The sequence below is a fragment of the Bombus flavifrons genome, chromosome 5 (assembly GCF_040668555.2).
Source record: "Bombus flavifrons isolate JBK064 chromosome 5, iyBomFlav1_principal, whole genome shotgun sequence".
Taxonomy (NCBI): Eukaryota; Metazoa; Arthropoda; class Insecta; order Hymenoptera; family Apidae; genus Bombus; species Bombus flavifrons.
The window spans coordinates 8,763,617-8,784,782 of NC_138446.1; the positions used below are offsets into that span (position 1 = coordinate 8,763,617).

The following is a 21,166-nucleotide window of genomic DNA, read 5'->3' on the forward strand; positions in this document are numbered from 1 at the left end:
TTTTTTGCTTTTTAAGAATAACGATAAACAATATCATTACGTAACATTATCGATGATAAAACGATAAGGAATATATTTTCGAGATTAAATTTTTAAAATCGAAGAATGTTCAAGCATTCCAAGTTGAAGTGAACTACATGATAAGACAAGAAGTTTCTTCTCTTCTCTACGTTTTAATATTTTATATTTCCATTCGATGTCATCCAATTCTAGAGAAAAATCGCATGCTTCGACATTCCAATTAATTACCTAGCCGTCGCCATAAATTTCAATTTTCGTTTATTACTCTTTCCTATCATATGTTTACATGAAAAAGCTTTCCGATTAAAAAAAAAGGTATTCAAAAAAAAAGTGAAAAATGACACGATTAACGCATTAAAAGCATCACGAGGACTGTTGCACACGTGAAAGCAGAAAACGAAACGAATGCCGTTCGAAGGTTGGTTTCCATTCACTCTGGTGCACGCAATTTCGCTCGAACAATCGAGGCAACATAAACGATCGAATAATTCCCGTTTGTACGATTATTTGTTCCGAACTATGCACGCGCTGCTACCTACGGTTTAAATCGTTTCGAACTGTACGCCGCTGGCCACCGTAAAACCAGATTCACTTTAATTCCCATCGACGCGATGAAACGAACTGCAAATTAGCCCATGTACCATTTTGTATGGCAACGGTTCTCAAACTATTTTATAAATTCACTTACAAAGCAAGAAGAGCAATCAAAAGTCGCAACAGCAAGATTTGAAAATGTCAATGCTTCTGACAAAAATTTATTTTCCATGAACATCATCCTACCAGTTTCATACGTTTCTATATGGAAATTAGAAGTTAAGATAAGAAGGTACAGCGGTGAATAGACTTGTGCATGTGCATGCGGATATGCAGATTTAAATTTTAGAACGAAAGAGATAAAAGCCGACAGTAAAGATTTTTATCTCGAAATATTACAACGAGTATTTTACTTTGGATACTTTATATTTTATATTTGTCGAATATCTTATGCGTTCTGTACATGTTTTCGCACAGGCTTAATCACCAGGCTGCGACTGTTCATGCAAATCCATATTTTGTCAATACAAATGGATCTTAAATAGCATTCGGCTATTGTCATTTTACACAACTATTGCACGAAACTGATAGCTCTACTATTTTTGGCTACAGTTACCAGTTCCTCGGTCTTAAAACTGTTACTTTGTTGATTCTACGTTGGCCCGAAAATTCTTGTAGAATTAATTACAGTAAACGATGGATTTCAGATTTTCTGTTTTCACAATTACTGAAAACGTACAGGTATATTTGCCAAAATTAATATTGGCTTTTATTTAGGCACAGACATGGCTATATAAATCTACTTATAATTAATAATCCCTCGAATTATAATGATTTATATGTGAGACATTTAGATATATATTTTAAACCGATTCTAGCGATAAATCTCGTGTCTCTCTAAATACACGCGTACGGTTCGTCATATATTTTCTACTATTTATTGTACTTTAATAACGATGATGAATTACAATATATTTAATCTTTATATTGGAAAGTTATATTTTACGAGCAGACTAAAGATAGAATTGTAGATTTTAGAGATAGAATCAGATTTTACAGGGAAATCTGATCTATGTCGACACATCTGTTCATCGCTACACAAATTATTCACGTAGAACCAGTTATCTCTTCCATATTGAGAACCAATGTCCTATTTCCCTTTTCTCTCTGTCTGTTACTAATTGGATAAGAGTTACACTCACGAATCGATAGGATCTCTCTGACGATATCAGATGATGCTCGAATATTAATTTGACTAGAAATATACAGATACCCTATCCAAGAGAAAAAGGTTCTTTTCATCAGCATTCCTATCGAAATGCACGTGTTATCGTCAAAGGATCGTCGATACAGAGCGATGCTTCTCACACCGCATCGTTGCATCTTGTGAATAGGATCTCGTGAAATTGCATTCTGGTAACGACTATTTTGTACGCGAGCGGATATTTTTGCAAGTTGAATATATGAAACGAGAGAAATGATCAATTTTACAAGAAATCGATTTCCCGAAGTTTTCCTTCTTAAGATAAATTCGTTACTAGTAGTAACTGCGAATTTGATATGCAACAGTATGCAAAAATATGTAAAATGTTTAAAATTTAAAATACAGTTGGCACATGAAACAAATTTCTGCTTAGATTACATTTCTTTAATTATGTTCATATAAATATGGAAATATACGCGATCTAGATTTATTAAAATCGAGAATGGTTTGTTTGGCAAGATTGGATGCTTATTTTTCAGTTTGTGAAAAATTTTAAACGATACGAAACTGTACATTTGATAAAAATACTGACTGTTCGATTTTCTAAGTTCTGCTGTTGCATGATAAATTTTTGTCTAATTTCGCGATGTATAAATGATTTGTTTTACAGTTTGTGCAAACTTTGAAATAGATACAAAAATCCAGCTTTCAGCGACATTTAAAATTTAAAAGTATTCGAATACCAAGTTAAGAATTCTATTTATTTGTAGAAAAGAGAGGATACCGTCGCGCGAAGGATAAATAGGGTTTTCATATTTTATCATCGGCGTCGAAAGCGGATGTTTCTTTCGTGAGAAATTTCATTTCTCGCGCCCGAGTGTATCAAAGGATGAAAGATGCTGATAGAATTTTTTAGTCGGTGAAGGCGCTGTGACGTTATCAGACAAGTCGCGCGTTATCTCGTGTTATACAGCGATATAATATTCGATTGCACTGCGATTCTGTGCAAAGGAAGGTAGAGTAATATTCAAGGACGCTGATAAAGTCAACTTTTCTACCTACGTTGACGGAATTTGAAACGATTATGTTCAAATTTACTTAAGAGTCACTGCTGGTAGATAATCGCATTCTTTTAGTAATTCAATAGAACTAATATAAAAAATTGGTAACGGAATTGATAAAAAGTCACGATTAGGGTTGTCGATAATTCCATATAATTCCATAGGTACTTGAACTTCCGAAAATTATGAGATCATCTCTAATAAAACTGTATTAAACTTATTACATATGAATGACGAAAATAATATTATAAAATAATCTTCCGATGATATACCTGTTGTTCCAACTATTTTTTACTCTAAACTATTTACTTATTTGCCTTTTTATCGAAATTTCTTTTGCCTTTTTTATCGAGATATTATATCACTCGAATTCTGCTCGTTTGTGAGAGAAGCAGGATTATAATTCGTTGATTGAATTGGTAATAAAATTATTACCATCACTCCATGATTAATATTTATTAATTAATTCCTGACGTTTTAGCAAAACTCGAATGGGAAATACAACTGAAATAAAGCTGTTTTTATCATCGAAAGTATTTTTACTTTTGTAGTATTGAAAACCATGTAACATTTGCAATTCTTTTTCATTTCACTGCTCCAATCTGAAGTCAAAGAAACGATAATTAATACGAAAAAATTCCGATGTTATTAGTTAAATACAATAACAAACAGAGATAGAATCTTTGAAGCAAAAATATACCGATGAACTATAGATAATTATATGTATTATAGATATTAATCGATAATTAAGATAAAATTTGGAATGCCAAAAATAAGGAAAGTGGGTAAAGCAAAATATCTGGAGAAGGATGAAGTAGGAAGCAGCTACAAACTAATAGCAAGGGACAGGATACGAAAACGTTGAGGGACTTTAATTACTAATTGGCAGAGGAACAAAGAAAATGTATTTTACGTAATTTAGAAATGAGCACATTAAAATATTTATCAAAAGGCTGCTATAGGTTCGATGCTATCGTATTAAGGAAGAAAGATTTATAAGAAGATGGAATAAGCGAAGCAATGATAAAATAGTTAAGTTTTCTGAAAAATGCAAATATAGCTATTGAACTAATTGTAAGCCAAGCACAAGTATGTGATGATATACAGGGTGGTTGGTAACTGGTGGTACAAGCGGAAAGGGGGTGATTCTACGCGAAAAAAGAAGTCGAAAATATAGAATAAAAATTTTTCGTTTGAGGCTTTGTTTTCGAGAAAATCGACTTTGAATTTTCGCTCGGTACGCGTGCGGTACGTTATAACAAATCTCACTGTAGATCGTTGTCTCGATGGAAAATTTTTTTTTTTAGTTTTTTTTCTTTTTTTTTATTTTTTTAAAAATCTACAATGAAATCCGTTATAACGAGACGTGATAAAGTGCACGCGTACCGAGCGAAAATTCAAAGTCGATTTTCTCGAAAACAAAGCCTCAAACGAAAAATTTTTATTCTATATTTTCGACTTCTTTTTTCGCGTAGAATCACCCCCTTTCCGCTTGTACCACCAGTTACCAACCACCCTGTATATAAAATCAAATGTTGAATAGTATAAATAGGTGAAAGAGAATAAAGATACATATTGATTTTTAGTATTAGATATAAAAGGGAATAGATACATATTGATAAAGATACATATTGATTTTTAGTATTAGATATAAAAGGGAATATCTATGTGTGTTTGGAGTTTAAGTGTAGATGAGTGTGAGTCTTTGGATGTGATGGGTGGTTCTTAGAGTTATATGGGGATGAATGGAAGTTAGAAATATGTGAACCATTCCCTTCTCCAAGCTGTAAAACCGAAAAATAAATAAATAAATATATATATATATATTTATATACACGTAGGGAGAGAGGAAGAAAATCGATACCTATGCATTTTCCAAACATTTTATTGGACAACTGACAGAAATAAACGCATAAAGGACAGAGAAGTTCGTCGATAAAAATTTCTAAACGACCCGGTTTCTCGACGAACCATATAAAAACACGTTGGAAAGTCTCGTTTCGATCGTTGTAACTATTTTCATCGAACCGCCTTCGATATGTTCCTCTAAAAAAAGGCCAAAGACTCATAAATCTGATGAGGTTGCGGGTCGATCGTTTAGAACACGAGCCATAAAGAAACGACGATTAAGATGGTCGATGGCACGGCATCGAAACCGCTATTTCGCCGCAGTTTTAAAAGTTTCGCGTGTCTCCGTGAAACTTACTAATCCGTTATGTCAGTTATCGTAGTTGATCAAAGTTCGGAACAGATTTTGTAGGAAATTCAATTAAGTGGTTGAATTTAAAATTCTCATCAAGTTATTAATGATACGTATACCTTAACGTGTCATCAAGAGGTTGATAATAAATTGATACGATTAATATATATCACCTTAAATATCACGTTAAATATGTAATGTTCACCTATATTATTTATTTTAAAACATTAATACGTAGTTCGTATTCTTTAATCAAATAATCTAGATTTCAAAATTACATTTCCAATTTTAATCTAAAGCCTTGATACACAGATTCGATACCTACTCTTACAAATACGTACATGATAACTTTATTCTATGTTTTAGTACAGTAGCACTGTGTATAACGTCGTAACATTAGAATGAAAATGAAATGTTTCTCGAGGAAATAGTAGAAAATACCAAAAGAAACATTTGCAAAGAAGAAGAACGTCGAAGCAAACTGTAATCTCTACAGGATCCAATTCGCATTCACGAACCTGGTGTTCTGTTTGTTAACATGGCCATTGAGGTGAAAATAGACCGTGTCTCTCATCGGAACAGCGTTGGAAAAATTAATTGCGTGTGCACCAGTTTCGAAAATAAAATTCAGTTATTTTTACTCGTAGCTCCGCCGTGAATTTTTCCATTATAAATTTCCAAAAAACAGACTCTAGAAATCTGTACCTAACAAAAATTAAAATATATACTCACGATAGAATAAAAATTGCACATATTTTAAATAGGAAAATAACATACGAGTTACCCTTTATTACACGTTCAATTCTCTTGCGAGTTTTATAAAATTACACTTTATACTTTAAACTTTCTTATGGTCGTCGCTGTATCTCCTGCGTTATGGGGGGTCCTATCGTATTTCGCGTGTGCATTCATAGGACCCTACGAAACATTGAGCAACCAGGTTCCTTTCCGTATCTCATTTGCACAAGTGCATTGCACCTCGACTCATTATTATTCCGCTAATTTGCCTTCGTAAATGGCCGGTGTTCCAGCATGGGGCTGCACCTTGCGAAACACGATTCCTTCCACGAGATATTCGGCGCCTGATTCTCAACCTGGCGATTTCAATTTTATAATTAACTGTTCTCTGTTGCAACATCCGATTGCGTATACGTGTTATTTTGAAGAGATTCGAGGATTAAAAGACACGGTTCCTAAATGTCTCGATAAATTCGCATTCTCTGGAAGATGTTACGGAATCGGTGATTATTATCTGTTGAGTAATCGTTTCACGATCTGGTGCTGTTGCCAAAGATCGAATTATTACGATGATTGGGACAGGTTCTCATTGAAAATTACCATATTATTTGATCTTGTAATCGAAGATGTATTTCGAGAACAATGCTTGTAGAAAATATCGTAAGTGCGAAAAAACTGAAAAATGTTGAGTTTTTCTATTGGAAAATCTACATACCAGTGAGAATGCTGTATCATAGAATTTAAGTGGAATTTTCTTTCCTACAATAAATAGTTTTTAATAACGTTAGAAGATGGTGTCACAATATTGCCTTTATAGAAAAATATCTAAGTAGCAATAAATATTAGTTAATTGTTTTTTGGTCTTTGTCTGTGCCATCCACTGAAATTCTAAATGAATGGAATATCGAATTTTTTTTGCAACCAAGAGATGGCACAGACAGGATTTTCTACAGATTTGACTTGCCTTTCTCAAGAATTTATTGATACATTAATGCAGAAGTTTTCTTTTCCAACTGAGAAACTTGTTTCTTGATACTTACAGCGTTCTCTGCAAGCGCTCTGCAATTTTAGAGTCTGATAAAATTTACCTTCTCTGAAAGATGGCACGATTGATCGATAATTGGCAATTACAGTCTGTTAGGTAATCGTTTCGCGACTTAAAGATGTTGGCAAAGATCAGGTCATTATAAGTTTTAGATAAGAAGTTTTGCGAAGGAAAATAGTGGGCTTTTGTAAATTGCACATCTTTAACTTGCATTATTTATTATGATTGTTTTGCGACTCGAATATACTGTCAAAACTCGAACAATTTTTTGTAAAAATCTTGGGACAGTTCATTGGGAGATTCTCGGCGAATTTCGTATTTTCGGATAATTACAATCTAAACGAAAGTTCTAAATATCTCAATGTCCCAATAAGAGATTACTTCACCTGTTGAGTAATCGTTTCACGATTTGCAGATGTTGCAAAGATTTGGGTTACGAGATTTCTTGATGTAAATTCGTCGTTGTAGGTGTTTTGATACATTTGTTAGTTAAAGATGGCTGTAATATCAAGAGAATTTTGAATATCTTGATAAATTTGCATTCCAGATACAAATACATGTATGTCCTCTTAAATGATTACTTTGTCATCAGGAGAAAAACTTATGGAAAAAAACTTAGAATAAAATTGAGAAATCTCATATAATTAGGCGATTAAATAAATTCATTGTGTTTTTAAATTTCGAACTTTGTATCATCATAATATGGAAGAAATTCCCAAGTGTTTAGATAAAATTCTATTTTTATTTAACATCGGTAAAACAACAACTTCATCGCCTTAGATAATCGGCTCTGGATTTAAAAAAAATGTTGCGAGACGATGTTAAGACCATGAGAGTTTTCATGCAAATTCAGGATTTTACGTTAGATGGGTAGATAAACTATCGTTAGTGCTTTTGTTTTACTATTACAGGAATTCTCGAATGTTTCAATAAATTTGCATTCTCAAAGGACTTCTAAATAGTTCTGAATCCACAATTTTAATCTCTTGGGTAATCGTCCTACCGTTTAGAAATGTTACGTGAATATATCGGAACCGTGAGAATTGTGCTATAAATAAACTCGTTAGCAAAGATTCTGTCAGATTTTGTAATTGAAAGTAATCGTAGTATAGAGACTAACGAAAATTTCACAGCGTTAGAGGAGAATTAGGGAGCATGAAATATTGTAGTTAATTTGCATCGCTACGTGGCTAGCCATAACGTTGTTGCAGAACATCTGCGACTCTGAATTCCTGTTTAATACTGAAACGTTAACAACAACTTTAAACTGCTCTTAGCGAAATTTATACAGAAATAAAGATCGTTCGTTATATTTCAATAGTTGTGATATTTTTGGAAATTTCAGAGTTCCAAAAACTTTGTGTTTTGTCCTTTTTCCTTCTTTTTTTCCTTTCGAAAATTTATGAATATACAAATTTGTATTTGTATATTCGACAATTTTACAATTTTAAGAACATACAACTTTATTTTCTTAATTTTTGATCTTTAAAACGATTCGTATAAATCAATAGAATGTTTCATGCAATTAAAGGAAAGATCAATATTTGCTATTCGATTACAGCTGTGATTACAATGTTATCAAGAATTTGTTTTAACTTTATATTTCTTTATTCTTGTGTACTTTCGATGTTACAGTCAATGGCTTATTAACCTCGGAATAAGAAACCTAGAAGTATTAAAGTGGTATTTGTAAGTACTTAAAACACTCGAAAATATCCGAAGATTAATCTTTATTATCGTCGTGGCATCTCTTGAATTGGATTTGAAATATAAAAATACACATGTACTGAATGGCCTTCATCAAACGAGACGAAAATTTCTTTCGTATTTTTAGTCATTGAAAATTCGTATACACATAATTAAACACGTTCTTCATTCCATTTAAACAATTTATTAATGCATAAATTATTTTATTATATCCATATGCATCAACGTAATACAATAATTCTATATAAAATAATTATATTACATATTATTATCGCCAAGATTTTCAATTTAAAAAAATTCTAAACGAATATCCAAATTTCGTCTCAACCTCAAAATTCTCCAATATCCTAGAAAACTATAAAATACGAATTATTCATTCGATACGACAAAACTGCACCTAATAGAGTATCGTACTGCGATCAAAAACAATTATTTGAAATGTTAACCAAGCCAAACTTCCATCGATCCTCGTGTATCACGATTTCGAATTTCTCGACAGCGCTGTGTCAATTAAAATAAAATAGTTTCCCAGCAACTGCGGTTGTTCCTATCGAAGAACCTTTCGTGGGGTTGCTGCGCGAAATCAAACAAAATTCCGCATTTCCGAGAAGCCAACGTAAAGCGTAAAGTATCGCGAATTCGCTCGCGGAGCTCGACTCCAGAGTATTTTGTTTGACATTCCCCATCCATAGGGTCGAAGTTCGTCCAGCCGCTTATTGCCTGTGCAGACTTGGCTGAAGCCTGAAGCCGAGTCCTCGAGGCGAGTGCTCATCAAACTTCGTGCATCCCACCGGCTGTGGCTGGTTGCTGGCTGCTGCGCGAAACTTGCATTCCTGCATGACAAACGACTAGGATTTTATTAATACGAGCCGCTTTGTCTTTTAGCGAAATTGTCCACATGAGTGGATGAGTTTGAAATGAAGGACTATAATGGAACTTTTCAAAAAATCGTGATGAATTTTTTCATGGAAGTCTCATGCAGGTTTTCTTTTAACCTTTTTACAGGTGAATTTCATAATTGCAAAGGGGATGGCTGGTTCTCATTTGAAATATGTTTGTGAATATTAATATAGGTATTTTGAAGAACATCCTCCTCGCTTGTGATCGAGTTTAAAATTAATTGGAGCATAAAGAATTGCAATGAAAGTTGTAGAAATTGCCGTGATTCTTTCATGGAAGTTTTGCTTTACATTCTTTAAGGATTTTATCAACGACAAAGTCGATTCTTCTTTCTACTTGATATACGCATCTCTGAATACTTTTAACAAGATTCCCCTCGTCAGTGGACGAAATTAAAATAGAAGAATTGCAAGGAAATTTTTCTGAATTCTAATGAATCCTCTTACGAGCATTAGATTTTCTTTTAACCTTTTCACAGGTGAATTTATTAATGTCAAAGACGATAATTAACTTTTTACTCGAAGAAATCTGCATTTTATTGTAACACGTCAAACAAGCTTTACCACTCTTGCTACTTGTTTAAAAAAAAAAGAAAAAGAGGGAAACCTCGCGTGGTAAGCATCGCCGTTTCCGTTGCATGAATTTTCTCGGTAGCAAGCAATTATCAACAGTTATTTACCGCGACACTCTATCCCGATCCCGATGAAAGTGAATGATATGACTGAGACTTTAATTAATTAGCATCTGCCAGGTCTGCCATTGGCTGCTGCTGTCTGCTCGCGTCGTTTTCCCAACTACGTTCTCGTTAGACTATTCTCTCGTGTGTTGAGCACAAGCACGTGCACACATCCACGCATAAATTTGCCAGTTACTCGTTTGTTTCCACAAATTTCCACGGAACACATGCAACGTGTCACGATCGCTCGATCATTATTATAATCGCGACAACGAGCGCGAGCTTCTCGCTTTCTGTGCACGCTCTTCTCGCAATTCTCTGGATCTCACTGCAGGCGGCCTTCTAAGCAGCTTATGAACTGTATAAGTAATAGACCCCATTCTCCAGTTCTGCTCTTCCTTCCGCTTCTCTTGTTGCGCCTCTTTTATCTTGCCTCGCAGCTACCTCTGGGAATAGAAAATTGTTTCTACGCTGGTTTAGACTACGGCCAATCAGACGTCTGAGAAATGGTTAATTTAGCGAGACGAGAAATCTCCGGATTTCGTAAGAGCTATGGGATGAGCACTTTGAGGATAATTGCTAAATTGGCTTTTGACTTTCTTCTCATCTCGCATGACTACGTTTCGAAACATCTTGTTTCCTTCTTGACTTTTTAACAGGAATCGTTGGTATTTTTACCGGCTTGACGGAAGAATGAAATAATCGATGAGACGAGGAAATCAGGAAGTTCTTACGTTTACTGTAGAAATTGGAATAGAAGGTTGGCGATGGTCGATAACCTGGCTGCGAGGTTCGTTCCTTTCTGTGGATATGTATCTCGTTTATCAGATTTTGCTTCTATTAAAACTTCATCTCTACAGAAAGATGGGTACTTTAAGACGATGAGAAATTTTTTGCGATTGTTTTTCTATTAGGTTGTCCGAAAAGTGTCTGTCTTTTACAACGATGCATCTTTATATAAACATGAAACCTAATCCGTGGAACGTTGTGATGTTTATCTTGATAGAACAAAATCAATCATACGTAATTCGATAAAATAATATAAAACAGAAAATATTGTGCATCCATTATTTTCTTATAAAACGAAAGAAACTTTTCGGACGACCTAATACTTATTTCTTCTGATTTTAAAACGTCCTACTTTCTTCTGGCAGATTTGCCAAACTTCGGAACTTTCTATTTGATGAATTTGAGAATACGTTGAGATAGGAATTGGTATTTTTAATATTTATTGCTTTTCTAACAGGTTTTGAAGAAACACGTATTTTTGCGAAACTAACAGAGTGCTAACTAGATTTATTTAGAAATCCAGTTAGCAAGAAGAATCGAGAAAAGAACATCCTCTTCAGATTGATATCACGAGATCGTGTCCCTAGAAGTCTAATTACAAGACAAAAATGCAACGCCACTCATATTGAAGCAAAACTCGATTACGTCAATTGCGTTACAGATTTATTTTAATTATACCCTTCCAATTAACACTTGTTCCTGCTGTATCTCTTCATTCCACTTCATAACACTTGGAAAATTCTCTCTCCTGTCCTCTCGTAAGATCAGCAACAGATATAAAGTCGTGCCTTGAAAATATTCGTGAGACTTGAAAATATTCGTAAACTGATACGTGTGATACTGTAAATTAACGATAAAAATCTATTTATTATAACAATTTTATATCACATCTAACTGAGATAATAATCTTTCAGGTATAATTTAATTTAATTCTGTTTTTATAAGAGTCTGTAAACTTTGAACGCTGAAGCAAGATTCTACAAATTAAGTCGAGCTTCGTTTAGCTGGATTATGTCGAACAATATTTACAATTCGTCAAAAGCAATTCTTTAAACGAATTCTTCGCAACTAGCATTAAGATCAAACGATTCTGTTCTTAAATTATCTTGAATCTTGCTTAATGGATATCTTATTATATCTTGCTGTTATCTTCTTCATCATACATATACTGTTAGATATGGTTAATTAACACATTCTATTCCGATAAAGTTAACAACTTTTCTAAGATTATTTGTAAAACGAATTTCTTTAAACTATATACGATCTACAGGATCTCGTAATGAGTAAATTCTGTTCCAACGTCATTTTTAACTTTCTGCCTGGATATCTATAAATCGCCCGCTCCCGCTGTCAATTAACTTGCTCCGTTTCGATAAAAATAACAATATCTCTGTAAAATAATTCTAAAGAATTGTGTAATAATTTAAAAGAAACGGATATCTATAAATCTCACGATGCTGATAATAATTTTATTCCATTGTCGGAACATCAACGAAATAAATTTCTCTAAATTATATAATATTTGTCATCGATTCACTTTTCAGTTTATTTCAAGAAATCTTATTTTTAATATTACACGTCCAATCTTCGAAACAAACTCCGATAAGTCTGACAGTATCGTTAATTAAATTACTCAACCGTTCTAAAATTATCAAAACCAATTGTTTCGACGTATGATATTTACGATCGGTTCGCTTTCCAATTTTTAATGCGATTCTTTGTCTAATTTTCCTTTTTTTTTTTTAATATTTTTATTTTTTTTAAGTAAAAATCCTAAATCACATGATATTTTTCGTCACGTCGTTTTATTCCTACAGATTTATCAATTTCGTTAACGAATGTTTACAACTTATCTCGCTCTTGCGATCTAATAAAATATTATTACGTGCATTTTTATACCACTATACAATAGTGCCATAAATCTGCCAAATCCATAAAAAAAGTAGGTTTATGTATATAGCAGAAAAATGAGAACAATGACTGATCTTCTGATATCTTTAATTCGTAAGGTTTATTGCTGGTCGCATTCAAATAAAGTATAGATATGGAAACAATAATAATAACAATAATAACAGTCGCTTATTGGTTTTCGTCTATCGCGACATTATCTCGACAGCTACAAAGATTTTTCTTCAATTTGTCTTTTTATCAAACCAACAAACGAGTTATTATCGTACTATAGTAGTAGTATCAAGCATTACAATTGAAATCAAATAAAAATTCATTTGAATACCTTACAACGTTACTATGCTATATATTTTTAGTTTCCATAAAATTTCGAACTCTTTTACGCTTCATGTTGCATATACACAACATACTGTACTTTATTTTACGTTGTACATCAATAATTTATTAATTACTTAAACGATAAAATTAGTAAAATTCGGTAAAATTAGTCTCAAAGTTTATCGCATTATTTATTTTCTAAAAAAAAGAAACTTCGCTTTAGAAAAAATGTTGCCTTGTGTCCTCTTTGACAAATTTTTCAAAGAGAAAAGCAATATCTTTCAACATGTTTTTCTTATCGATAAATAATAGAAAGAAAATTTAGTAACAATATTTAATGGCAATTTTAAAACAAAATTACTTGCTGCAAGGATTAGTCGCACCAGTCGAATTGATTGGTTTTACAAATTTATTTTCAAATTCCTACTTCGTGTTATATCTTTTTCCCCCAATGATGTAACGAGTTTCGCAACGATAACTAAAAGAATAATATAACGAATTTTCTTTTCTTTTTTATGTATTCCAACTGAAAATAATTTTGTATCAAGGTTACTTATACCAATAGCAGTCAAAATGGCTGGTACTTGTCAAAGTGTACAAGGGTCCTGCGATCTGTTTATCGAAACCCAATTAACAAGTTTCCTCGTTTTCTACAACTTCGCACACGTTCTCCAAATTTTTACCGCGTATCATTCGTTATATCAGGAAAATTCCGGATCAATCGCTGGATCGCTAGATGCTAACGCTAGAAATATCGCATCAGTCAAAATAACTGGTTCTGCAATTTTACAAATTTGTCAACCCTCGTTTAGGTCGTTCATGGTCCTAGATGGATTAATAATACCAAAAATGTACTACATAACATGGAATTGTTTCTGTGAGAAAGTAATAAATCAATAAATATAAAAATTTTTATAACGTTTAATAACGTTTTGTTCTCGTACTATTTTAGATTATCAGGAAAAAAAATCGACAATTTGTTGGAATATAGCTCGATCAGAAAAATCGCAAGTTAGCCAATTTCTTGCTCAGCTTTTACCGTCCTCTTGTTCCTTTCCAGAGCCATAAAAAAGCTGACCAGCCGGTGAAACAGCCTCTCGATCCATCGTCGATCAAAACGCATAAAATGTGGCACAGAACTGTCTTTGTTCCACGCACTCGAAATCCCGCTTCGTTCAGGATGAGTTCGCCTCTTTTTCTGCCCATTCATCCGGTGTAATATTCGCGGTGCATCGACGAGAACACTCGCTACGAACCGCGAGAATGAAAAGCCAAAGATATAAAACGTAAGAACGAGCACAGTGTGCGCTTAGGTGTCGCAGAAGTCTGTTTCACTTTGTTTTCTCTTTCTGTCACGCGTACAGATATCGTTTGAGCGATATGGTACTTGAGTTTCATGGACACTTGTATAGTTGTGCAAAAAAGTTGTAATGACTGATGAATAATAGATACTTTAATAATTAAAAAAATAATAATATACGGAATATGATTCGAAAACTATAATACAAGTTAAGGGAACGTAATTTTTCACGCAAAAATGATAAGTCGATTTTCCGTTCTGTGGTTGCCTTTCGACAAAATTGAAATTGATAATTTGTCGAGTACATTTGCATTTGACTAATTTCTCACCGAACAAGAATAGCCAATTGGCAGCAAATTATTCCGAATGCAAAAGTAAATTGAAAATGTAGATAGAACGAGATTTTTTCATTTGATGTCTCGTTTGTAAGGAAATTGAATCTGAGGCCGTGTCGGGCACGTGCGATTTTCTGAAAAGCAAGGCATCGTGCGAAAGCATTTTATTCCGTATTTTCCACTTATTTTCGCGTCGTTTCTCATTGTATCGCGATTTCCAAATCACTCTGTATATTTGGTTTTCGTAACGTCAACACTGCGTAGGCAAACTAGAACTCGCATGCCGAACCTAATTCCTCTGGTAGTGTAGCCTTTCAAAAAAATTCTTCCAATGCTTACGAATGATTTCACTGATGTTAAGTCAATTGTTTGATATCTTTGACAAAGAAATAAAGATCAAGAATAAAATTTCACTGCACAAAAAAACGAACGAAACGTCAGTAAATAAAAAACTATTATTCCATCTATTTACTCGATACTGGTGTAGGAAAGAGGCAATGTGCCTCCTAATTAATAATTACCACCTAATTACCTTCTAATTACCACCTAATGACAAAATCCGCAATCACTTAGTTGCCGAGCCAATATTATTCGACATATGCATACATTTACGCAATACCAGTGAATATAACTAAAAAATAAACAAAGTAATAATAAATAAAAGAATATCAATTTTATACGGACTTCAATTCAACGCTATTCAAGAGATACTTATGTAATACATATCGCGAGAAACGAGTAGAAACGAATCGATAATGGTAAATGGTCCCCCATATATTATGCACGTGATAAAATAAACGGCCTCGCGTGACTTCCGGTTCGATTGTAACCCGCAAGAAGTCTTACAGGAGTCGAAACGACGTTTAGCTGGCCTAGCGTTACACACGAGAACGACTTATTTGTGCAGCACATTAAAATACTTATAACAGGCTGTTTAACTCGAATGGCTGGAACGAGTGTTCTATCTATTTTCGCGGAAATCAATGGTTCGATTGCAGCCTCGGTAGCGTTCCAAGATGAATTTCAGGCTCGTTTAGAGGATTCAGTTTGCTCGAAGGATTAATCTCGTGGGGATCGAAGTTCGTTTTGGGTTTGGTGATTCGTTGGGAGGAAAGAGGGGCTTGTGCATTGTATCATGAGATTCTGATACATCGATGGACGTGTACTCGTTTGTGTTACACAACTATCTGCAATCTGGATTATGCGAGAATTAGTGAAAATGGTGAGTCAGTTACGAATAGATTTCAGAATCGTGGATTGTCATTTACTTAAAATTCTGTAGGCGTTAGAATAGGTTCAACCTTGATGTTATTCTTATTTCTTCTTCACGTCTCTATGTCTCTTCAGATATCTTCCTTTTTATAAATACTTCGTTCATAAGAAGCGTGGAATACAGAAGAAATAGCGAAATTCTATGGAATACCAAGAACAAATATTTTGAAATTATCTACAGAGTGGTTGGTAACTGGTGGTACAAGCGGAAAGGGGGTGATTCTACGCGAAAAAAGAAGTCGAAAATATAGAATAAAAATTTTTCGTTTGAGGCTTTGTTTTCGAGAAAATCGACTTTGAATTTTCGCTCGGTACGCGTGCACTTTATCACGTCTCGTTATAACGGATTTTATTGTAGATTTTTAAAAAAATAAAAAAAAAAGAAAAAAACTAAAAAAAAAAATTTTCCATCGAGACAACGATCTACAGTGAGATTCGTTATAACGTACCGCACGCGTACCGAGCGAAAATTCAAAGTCGATTTTCTCGAAAACAAAGCCTCAAACGAAAAATTTTTATTCTATATTTTCGACTTCTTTTTTCGCGTAGAATCACCCCCTTTCCGCTTGTACCACCAGTTACCAACCACCCTGTATATTTTAATGATACCTATCGAAGTATAACATTCATATCGGATTATACAGGATAACAACGATTTAAAGAATAAGGAAAATAAAAATTAGTCGAATTTTCCATTGCGAAGCACAACAAATTTACACGAAAAATTCTTAATCCCAAACTACTGTAGTCTTCAAACTCTTTCAAACATTTAAATACATTCCTTCCATTTGAAAACACGAGTTCTCTTTCTTCGTTAATATCCTCACACGTTCACAAAAAATAAGCGATAAAATCCTTAACCAACAGAATAATCCAAAGATCAGATTTCCAAACTACCGTATTCTTCGAATACCTTCAAACTTCTCCAACTCTAAATACCAGTACGCATTTCGTTCAGCCCAGGAACATCGCACAGACCACACTCGCAAACTACAATTTCCTTCAAATTCTCTGTTTCTTTCTTTCAGATCACGAAAGTCTTAGCCAGCGTAGTCATGTAATTCAGTGGATCACGATAGCTCACAGTGTGTCTGATCTTCCCTGAGTGACGGGTAGCCGAACGGTCGTTGAACGGCCGGTGCACAGAACGGCCTGGTCGGACAGGAAGCTCGTCGCGTCTCCAACCGCGAAGGATCGGGTGATGAGCTCAGGGTACCAGGCAACCGGCCCCGACACAACATGTTCCGCTCTAAAATTCGCATTCACACGTGTCGAGTGATACTGCTCACGTCGCTGGTATGGTTCCTGGTGGACGTGATGGTGCTGATGCACTATTCGGATTGCATCGGAGGGTCCGGATGGGGTTGCACGGAGAATAACAAACAACAGCAAACGTTAACCGAAGAAAATTTACCTCATTCGAAAGAAGCTTTAATGAAAGAAGAGGAACAGATACAGTCGGCTGGACAAACGAGCAAAAGCCGATATAAACAATCGGAATTACATTTATGGAGGCCAGCTAAGGTCGTCCGAGAGAACAAAGGGATGCCTGGCGAGGTGGGTGCGGCGGTACACATTTCGCCGGAAGACGAGGCCAGGCAACAGGAGCTGTTCAAACTGAACCAATTCAACCTGATGGCCAGCGATATGATCTCGTTGAATCGGTCACTCAAGGATATTCGATTAGAGGGCTGCAAGACCAAGAAGTACAACAAGTACCTGCCGGATACTAGCATCGTGATAGTGTTCCACAATGAAGCATGGAGCACGTTGTTGAGGACTGTTTGGTCGGTCATTAATCGGTCTCCGCGTACATTGTTAAAGGAGATCATATTGGTAGATGATAAGAGCGAGCAAGGTGAGCCTGAGAATAGTTGGTGGTAGAGGAACTGGGATGGTCTGGTCTTGGGAGTGGTCTGAATAGATGGGTGCGGTTTTGAATGAGTTCATGAGGTTTTGTGTTCGTGCGCTTCTCCAGTAGAGAAACCATTCCATTGGTGGGTAAATCTAAGGTTAACGTGTATACGTTGGTTAAGGAATATAATAGCATTTTTAAGTTTAGCATCGTGTTAGATATTTTTGTTTCGCTTTCTTTGAAGAAGTGAAAGGGATTATATGTTCTATATATATCTTATAGATTCTAAGATACTTTTCTATATGCTTTCTTATTTATATAATTGCCATTCTATTTTTTTCTATATTTTAAAATATCTTTCATTCGGTCTAAGCAAATTGTGTAAACATTCTCAAAATCTTGGACGATTGCACACTTTTCTTTCACATTCTACTTTCAAATACTCGATCCTTCTATACTGATTTCTAACATTAGAAACTCAACCTAAATGATTCACAATAAACATTCACACCAAATGTCTAGAATGTGAAAGTAGCAGGGAAACGTAGCATTATATAGAATTTAATTATTGTCAAGTCAACCAGTTCCTACTGCCGCAATGGATGTATTATTTTTCAATATTCAGTCATTGTGATCTGGTAAACATTGCTTTCACTTCTCTACGCTTTTTTGCTCACGCCATGCACTCGATTCGTAGATCACTTGAAGCAAGACCTGGAGGACTATGTAAAAACGTTACCGGTCCCTACATATGTGTACCGTACAGAGAAAAGATCTGGTCTGATCAGAGCTAGGCTCCTTGGAGCGAAACACGTGACAGGACAAGTTATAACGTTCCTAGACGCTCATTGCGAATGCACAGAAGGTTGGCTGGAGCCTTTGCTATCCAGGATCGCTGAAGACAGGACAACCGTTGTCTGTCCCATCATTGATGTGATTAGCGACGATACCTTTGAGTACATTCCAGCCAGCGATATGACGTGGGGTGGTTTCAATTGGAAACTGAATTTTAGATGGTAAGGACCACTGAATTGACTTTGTGAACAAAGTTCTGTAGCTGAAGACTGGGAGTTCCCGATGTGACAATTTCCAAGAGCCGAGGTCATAATCACTTGAGTTTATGTCTGTGCATCATTACATAGCTATTTGTTATATTTGTTTCACGCTTGTTTAATAAACAATTTAATGTCGAACGATTTCTAAAAATTAAAGTTCTAATGACTCGAACTACATTAGATTATCTTCAACTTATATCTAAAGCAAGGTCACTATTTCTATATAATTCCTATGTATTTTATCTTTTTAAAATTATTTCCTATATTTGTTTTACATTTGTTTGTTAAACAGCTTACTTACTATGAGACGATATCCAAAAATTGTAATTCTAATGATTTAAGCTATGCGGATTATTTTTCAGTTTAACTTTAACTTTTAACTTAAAAAAAAAAAAGACTAGCCTTTAATTCCACAAGCCTTTATTGTCATCTTCATGACGATATTTTCTACCGATAGATTGAATTTTTTAATTCATTTACTGACGCGAAGTTTCGTTAATCTTCAAGGTACAGGGTGGCGCAAAGAGAAATGGACAGAAGATTAGGGGATAGAACAGCCCCTCTGAGAACACCGACGATGGCCGGCGGTTTATTTTCTATTGATAAGGATTATTTTTACGAATTGGGAGCGTACGACGAGGGCATGGATATTTGGGGCGGTGAAAACCTCGAAATGAGCTTCCGGGTGAGTATTGATCGATGACAGTATTTACTTTATGCGGTCAGACTATTTAAATGAAAATGAAGTTATAAAACGCGAGTAAATAAAAGTGTTTTGGTCACGGAATAGGTGCGTGTGCTATTCAAATTCATATCTAGTTAATAATAAAATAAATAATAATAGTAGTAAAATAATAGTTAATAATTTATATATATAAATCGTTTCTTTTTTGTTTTATCATTTGCTTTCACAGCTAATTGCTCGTTCTTAATGCTGTTGGCTCGATGAAAAACTTTCCTTTCTCTGTTATCTATCTGTAGCTGTTTGTTCGATCCTCTCTTGTGTGGCAGAACTTTTATTCGATAATTAACACGAGAATTTGAAGAAATTAAAAATACAAAGGCTTCTTGAAAGTTCTAGAGTTAAAAGTAATCGATAATTTTGATCAGAATTGGGCGTTTTGTCTAAAATAATTATCCAAATATTATTAATTCCATTTCATCGAATAATTCATCCGGATAAAACTTGTTCGTTATATCCATAACAAATTATCTTCTCCATTTCATTATCATTTATTGAGATAATTAACAGAATAATTATTGTAAAATTATTCAAATCACAATACAAATTATCGTTAATTGTTTTTGCCCCCCCCCCACTTAATTTTGTAAGCGTGTCTTCATATCACGTGAATTGACAACACGCGTTTCACGCATACTTAATCAATTGCTGGGTATTATTATTATTGATATTATTTAAATAGTACTAACTTTTCATCACCGCAGTGATTACTATAACTAATTTAATAATAACAATTCGATTAAATTCGTAATCGAATAAAGTCTAATCCGGATAAATATCTATTCGATCGAATATTTTTGATTTGTTACTTGCAATTAAAATTTCTTGTTTCTTTATAATAAATTATCGTGAAAAGATTTTGCCCAACACTGTTTGTTACACACATTGGATCTATTTATTAAATAATCTAGTGAAACGTTTGAGTTTGTGATCCCAAAATACACGGAGGGTTTAGCTATGGACATTTTCATCTTCATTTGTGAAGTCATAAGTACCTTGTAGGTATGGCAATGCGGTGGGACGTTAGAAATCAGTCCATGTTCACATGTTGGACATGTGTTCCGAGACAAGAGTCCGTATACATTCCCTGGTGGTGTCAGCAAAGTAGTTCTACACAATGCGGCTAGGGTGGCCGAAGTCTGGATGGATGAGTGGAGAGATTTTTACTATGCCATGAACCCAGGTTAGATAACAGCGTGTATCATTTCATTTGTATACTTTGTTTTCTTTCTTAATTCAAGTATCAATTAATAGACAGTTAATTATAGTTAGCCAATTGATAGTCAATTTGTTTGACCCTCCTCGAGTTTTGCTGTAGAGAAGTGTGCATTTTTTTTTCTTTTAATTATCTATAAACGAAAATATATAATAACAATAATGTATTGTAAGAAAGATAAAGAAAGTAAAAACAATTGTAAGTTTAACGTTTGCCATCACATGCTAAAAAATTGTATAAACTAAAAGTTACATAAAATACACTAGTATGTATAACTTAATTAAAAAGTA

General features: G+C 34.3%; 1 protein-coding gene across 4 annotated transcripts in view; it reads left to right on the plus strand.

The window, feature by feature from the left end:
* Window positions 1-21,166, plus strand: part of Pgant5 (polypeptide N-acetylgalactosaminyltransferase 5) — a 40,546-nt gene that overhangs the window by 15,248 nt on the left and 4,132 nt on the right. For 3 of the 4 annotated variants that reach the window (XM_069112859.1, XM_069112860.1, XM_069112861.1), the window contains 4 exons: window positions 17,037-17,866; window positions 18,561-18,879; window positions 19,426-19,603; window positions 20,663-20,843. In XM_069112859.1, the coding sequence (XP_068968960.1) occupies window positions 17,248-17,866; window positions 18,561-18,879; window positions 19,426-19,603; window positions 20,663-20,843 (1,297 nt within the window). In that variant the 5' untranslated portion in view covers window positions 17,037-17,247. The remainder of the gene's footprint in view (window positions 1-17,036; window positions 17,867-18,560; window positions 18,880-19,425; window positions 19,604-20,662; window positions 20,844-21,166) is intronic. The other variant, XM_069112862.1, reaches the window with a different exon arrangement.